Source organism: Glandiceps talaboti, chromosome 13 (assembly GCF_964340395.1).
Source record: "Glandiceps talaboti chromosome 13, keGlaTala1.1, whole genome shotgun sequence".
Taxonomy (NCBI): domain Eukaryota; kingdom Metazoa; phylum Hemichordata; class Enteropneusta; family Spengelidae; genus Glandiceps; species Glandiceps talaboti.
This window is the reverse complement of record NC_135561.1, coordinates 5,565,485-5,570,897: the sequence shown is the minus strand read 5'-3', so window position 1 is coordinate 5,570,897 and position 5,413 is coordinate 5,565,485. Positions and strand designations below refer to the sequence as shown.

The 5,413-nt window shown below is 37.4% G+C and overlaps 1 protein-coding gene across 1 annotated transcript; it reads left to right on the top strand.

The window, feature by feature from the left end:
* Nucleotides 1-2,560: 2,560 nt before the first annotated feature.
* LOC144444955 (heparan sulfate glucosamine 3-O-sulfotransferase 1-like) lies at nucleotides 2,561-3,712 on the top strand. Its single transcript, XM_078134506.1, has one exon. The coding sequence runs from the start codon at nucleotides 2,561-2,563 to the stop codon at nucleotides 3,710-3,712; it is 1,152 nt and encodes a 383-aa protein (XP_077990632.1).
* Nucleotides 3,713-5,413: the final 1,701 nt, after the last annotated feature.

Here is a 5,413-nt window from a genome sequence, read left to right as displayed (position 1 = left end):
TACATACATACATACATACATACATGCATGCATGCATGCATGCATGCATGCATGCATACATACATACATACATACATACATACATACATACATACATACATACATACATACATACATACATACATACATACATACATACATGCATACACACACATACATACATACATACATACATACATATGTTACGGGTGACAGAATACAACTTTTTAATATTCGCTACGTTTTGATGTTTTGCGAGGTCACCGTGAACTCTCAGCTGTCATGAATTAATACTTAGAACAAATGTTTGCATATCGCGAATAGTATTCTTCTAAGATGACAACATTAAGTTATTATAAGATCAACAGTGTCAAATAATGACTAATTACAGACAGTTGGAAGAACAATGACGTGATCACATTGTTTGGCTAGTTTTCATATTTGTCAATATCATTTGCATTGAATTAAGGCGACGGCAATACTTCCGTTTTAGTCATTTATGGTGCTGATTATTTTATCACCCAATCATTTGAGTATTGTATATTTTATGTTTAATGGAATAATAAAATTATGGATTCATTCTTGAGAAGTTGGCGCTGAAGGCAACAGCTAGCCCTAGACTAGGATCTTCGATCTGCTCCGTGGCCACTTCTAAATGATCCAGGTTAACCATGAACATTGTGTGTAGTTTGAGCTAATTCCCTAAAAGTCCAAGTCGACCCCGTGTACAGAGTGGAGAGAGAGAGTAACATTGAAGGAGGGTTACGTTAACAGTAGAGGTTACCCCTTAATTGTTACACATACATACAGCCTTGTGGTTTTCAATTGTATTGATTATCGTAGATCACACAAAAAACTGGGGATTTTTATCAAATGTTAGTATAGCTACAGCAATAAATCAGGCCCTCATTGTACAGCTGTGGCATATATAATCCACACGGAATCCAGAACAGCTTTGTGTTTTACTGAGTTTTGTCGTTATAGCTAGGAAGCAGTACCCAAAAAATAATGTGTAATTAAAGGGAAACGTGTGTCACGTTGTGGAAATGACACGAGCAGTGAATACGACAAACAAAGACGTGATATCGGGTAATACCTGATTTATGACATGCCTATGCCTAGCTGGAATTCAAAGGGAATACACGAAATGTAAAAAGAGCACAACCTGCTATGGATACTCACGTCCGTTAGCTTATATGATAACTAGATCATTAACATATTTGTTTGTTACGTGTTTACCTCGCATACAGAAGTAGATCATTAGCATATTCATCTGTTACATTACCTTGCATACAGAAGTAGATCATTAACATATTCGTCTGTTACATTACCTTGCATACAGAAGTAGATCATTAACATATTCGTCTGTTACTTTACCTTGCACATACTAAATACACCATTAGCATATTTGTTTATGTTACCTTGCATACAGACTACACACTTAATATATCCGTCTCTTACGTTACGTTGCATGCAAACTAGATCATTAATATATTCGTTTGTTATGTTACTTAGCTCATTAACATATTTATTTGCCATGTTACCTTGCATACAAACTACATCATTAACATTTTCGTTTGTTACCTCGCATACGAACTAGATAATTAACATTCGACCCTTACCTTGCATACAAATTGGATAATTAACATATTCGTTTATGTTGCCTTGCATACAAACTACACCATTAACATATTCGTTTATGGTACCTTGCATACAAACTAGATCATTGATATACATGATGTTCGACTGTTACGATGCTTATCTTGCATACAAATTAGAATCATTAAAATCTTAATCCTCCAAGTTTTCTCATTTTCTAGTAGGCCATTCACAGTTGTAAACGTTTATGAATTTTCATAATTGTAAAAAATGACGCTAAATTAAAATCTATGCCTGTGACAGTAACACATATACTCTTAGACCCGTATTCTGTCCAATTCAACTAAAATGACATTCTAACTTCATGGAAAAATCAAATAACATGAATAACGTATACTTGCAAACCAATGTTAGAGCATTTTTTGCACTGACGCAAACCGCAGAGGACGCAATTCGCAAACGTACGTTAGGTAGCGCTACCGTAATATAAAGAGGATGGCGTGTTACGACAATGACGACAGCAGGGATTATATTCTTTGTGTACTTTCATTTTAATAGTCGAAATCGTGCATCGTGGTTTTGAATGTCGATATTTTCGTTCCCCCTTCTATTTCAATCAATCTATCTATGATATCAAATTCTAAGTATACCAATGTTGTGTAGAGCATTGCAGAGCGAATATATGTCAAACTATTATATGTACAAATGGATTTGTATTTCATTTTAAATCTTTTCAATAATATACACGATTTAGAAAATCATGAAGAATGCAGGCAGTATAATTTTATTCCAAATACAGTCATCTGTTATTCGTATCTGGCACCATCCTGTGTAGTGATTTGTTTGTGTGTTCCTACGTACCATGTGATACACTAATTCAATTAGTCCATGCTCAGTTGTGTAGTCGTAGACACATCGTTCAAAGTGTGACGGTATACCTCCATTGCTTGTTTGCTGACTATAGCCCGGGACTGTAGCCATCATGATTTGGTCTTCTCACCAAATATCAAAGATTCTTCGTCGTCGTAGCCTTGAAACGTACATGTTATATGCCATCGCTATTGTGACGTCAATTTTGATCATACGTTTCATCGATGCACCGAGGATAAATAACAACGAAGTGGATATATCGCAAAACGAAAGCGTTGACGGTGTTGGTTTCTCAGGGTGGTTCCAACACGGAGCTCTATTTCCGTCACTATGGGAAGCCAGTACCAACGTCCATGCATATATTGCCGAACGACTATTACGGTCCTGCTATGTTCCAGTCAGTCCTTTTTACAACGAGGGCAAACTAATGAAGTCGTCCGAGTTAAGCAAGAGAGGGTGTGAGCAACGTTTACCACAAGCCATCATAGGTGGGGTCAGAAGATGTGGAGCGTCATCGTTGTACAAGTTTCTAAAAATACACCCATCTATTGTTGGTCCGAACAGAGAGACTGGCTTCTTTGCGAGTTTGCAAGCTGAAAAGGATGAAGAATGGTACCAATCACAAATGCCATTCTCCACAAATAAGCAAGTAACGATGGATTTTGATACTGATGTCTTTCATACACCCACTTATGCTCCTAAAACCATTGCTAAATATTTCAAGTCAAATGTGAAAATTATTTTTGTGTTCTGTAACCCTGTGGAAAGAGCGTTAGTAGACTACGTACCTGTGTGGAGGGATCGAGAAGCACAATTGATAAGGAACTCAAAAGCTAAAGCGTCAATAAAATTCCAGGCTTCTGTATTGGATAAAATGCTGACATACAAGAGATTGGAACAGAATGAATTTCTGGATGTCAGTATTTATGTACAGCACATAATTAGATGGTTACAAATATTCCCGCTTACAAATATCCATTTTGTCGACGGAGATGTTCTCAAATCTAACCCAACTATCGAAATGCGGAAAATAGAAGATTTCTTAGGAGTCAGAAATTTCTTCCTAGCCGAGCATTTCTTTTATAACGACCAAAGAAGCTGCTACTGTACCAATTACCCAATGAAGGTCTGCCCTCAAATGAAAATGAGTCACCCTGAACTGGAAAACTATGCTACTGAACGGCTTTGTGAAACATTACAGCCATTTAATACAGGACTTGCCGAATTATTGAATCGTCGTTTTAGCTGGATGGGTCATTGCTAAAAAGGCGTTAGAAAGGAAGAGTTATGCCGTCTTTGGAGATTGGCATAGAAGCTTTCTTAAGTACATATATTTCAATATTGTACAACACTTTCATTTCATTTCTAATATTTTAGCACTGACATTCGGACATTTCAACTTGCAAGCAATAGTCTGATGAGCTCATTTTCAAGATCGTACTTTCATCTGTCGCATCCGTATCCCAGAGAAAGAGAGAGAGAGAGAGAGAGAGAGAGAGAGAGAGACGCTCTAGATCTCTCTGTATCTCTTTCTCTGTTTGTCTCTCTGTTTCGCTCTCTCTCTCTGTCTCTCTCTCTCTGTCTCTCTGTCTCTGTCTCTGTCTCTGTCTCTCTCTGTCTCTCTCTCTCTCTCTCTCTCTCTCTCTCTCTCTCTCTCTCTCTCTCTCTCTCTCTCTCTCTCTCCACCCCCCACACGTAGTTATACAAATGGATTAAATCCAATTCATCACAATGCTATGTCTATCCATATCAATGTATACTTAAGTATCAGATTCACGTTAATCTCCATCTATCGTCCTTCTGTGCTTCCGTTATATTAACACATGGTCTGCCGCTCCCCTTCGGTAGTTATGACAACGCATGCCATGGTACATAGTGAGAGTCATTGGACCGTTGGGTAAAATAATTTATATTACGAAAGAATTCATAATATGACATTTGGTACACGCACGCGAAATAGGCCTGACATGGAAAAACTCAAATGTCTCTCTGCAATATGAAACACTGTAGGGGCCTCATTTAGAACATAATCATTTTCACCAGTGATCATCAGTCGGGTTCCCAAGCGTGATTTCTAGCATTCGATTTCCCAAAATCTAAGAGAGAAATTACTAAACATACTTTAAATATTAGTACTACAACCTGGCAAGCCATCTCGACAAAGAAAAAACAGCTTTCGTAATTTCACCTATCTTTGAAAACACACCGTGACAATCAGGATGTTTAGTGGATTTATAATTGCGAATGTCATACGTGCAAAAACAAAGTTGTGTAAAAATACGTGTTTCATTTTCAAGCATTTATTATGTGAAACATGGGCCTGAGACAGCTGCCGTCACCCACCCCATTCGTTTGCACACCATTCTTTGATTTGAACAGTTGGATGAGTCTACATAAAAAAAATAATTCTTCCTTAGTTTTTCTCACACTAGTAATTTGATCCTGGAAACCTGCGTTAATTCACAAAAGTGTCTTGAAAACAAAAACCGTATAATTCCAATTCTCAATTTGCAATACAAACTGCGCATGCTCAGATGCAAATGTGTGTGATCACGATTGTAGTATTTAATTAAGTACCCTTCTGGGATGATTGGAAGGATAACACCCTTGCAAAGTTCCGGTTAACCAATTACATGTAAGACTATGTTTTCTGTTGCTACAATGTAACAGATTGTATACAAAACTAAATAACTTATGTTTAGCAGTGGAATGAAGCATTCCCATAATGCACCATCCAAGATAGTGGGTTTCCTAGTTCCTGTAGGATAACCATTGCCTCTTTATTGGCCAGGCAGTAGATGACATGTAGACAAGTGACTTCAATGAGTTTGCGAGAAAAAATTTGTTTGAAACCAATTTCTCTCTCGTAAACTGTGACAATTACGCTCTAAATGCACAGTCTCAGTAAATGCGTGACGTAGAGACGTTGTGCGGGTTTTTGACCTATAAGAGACTGCAATGTTAT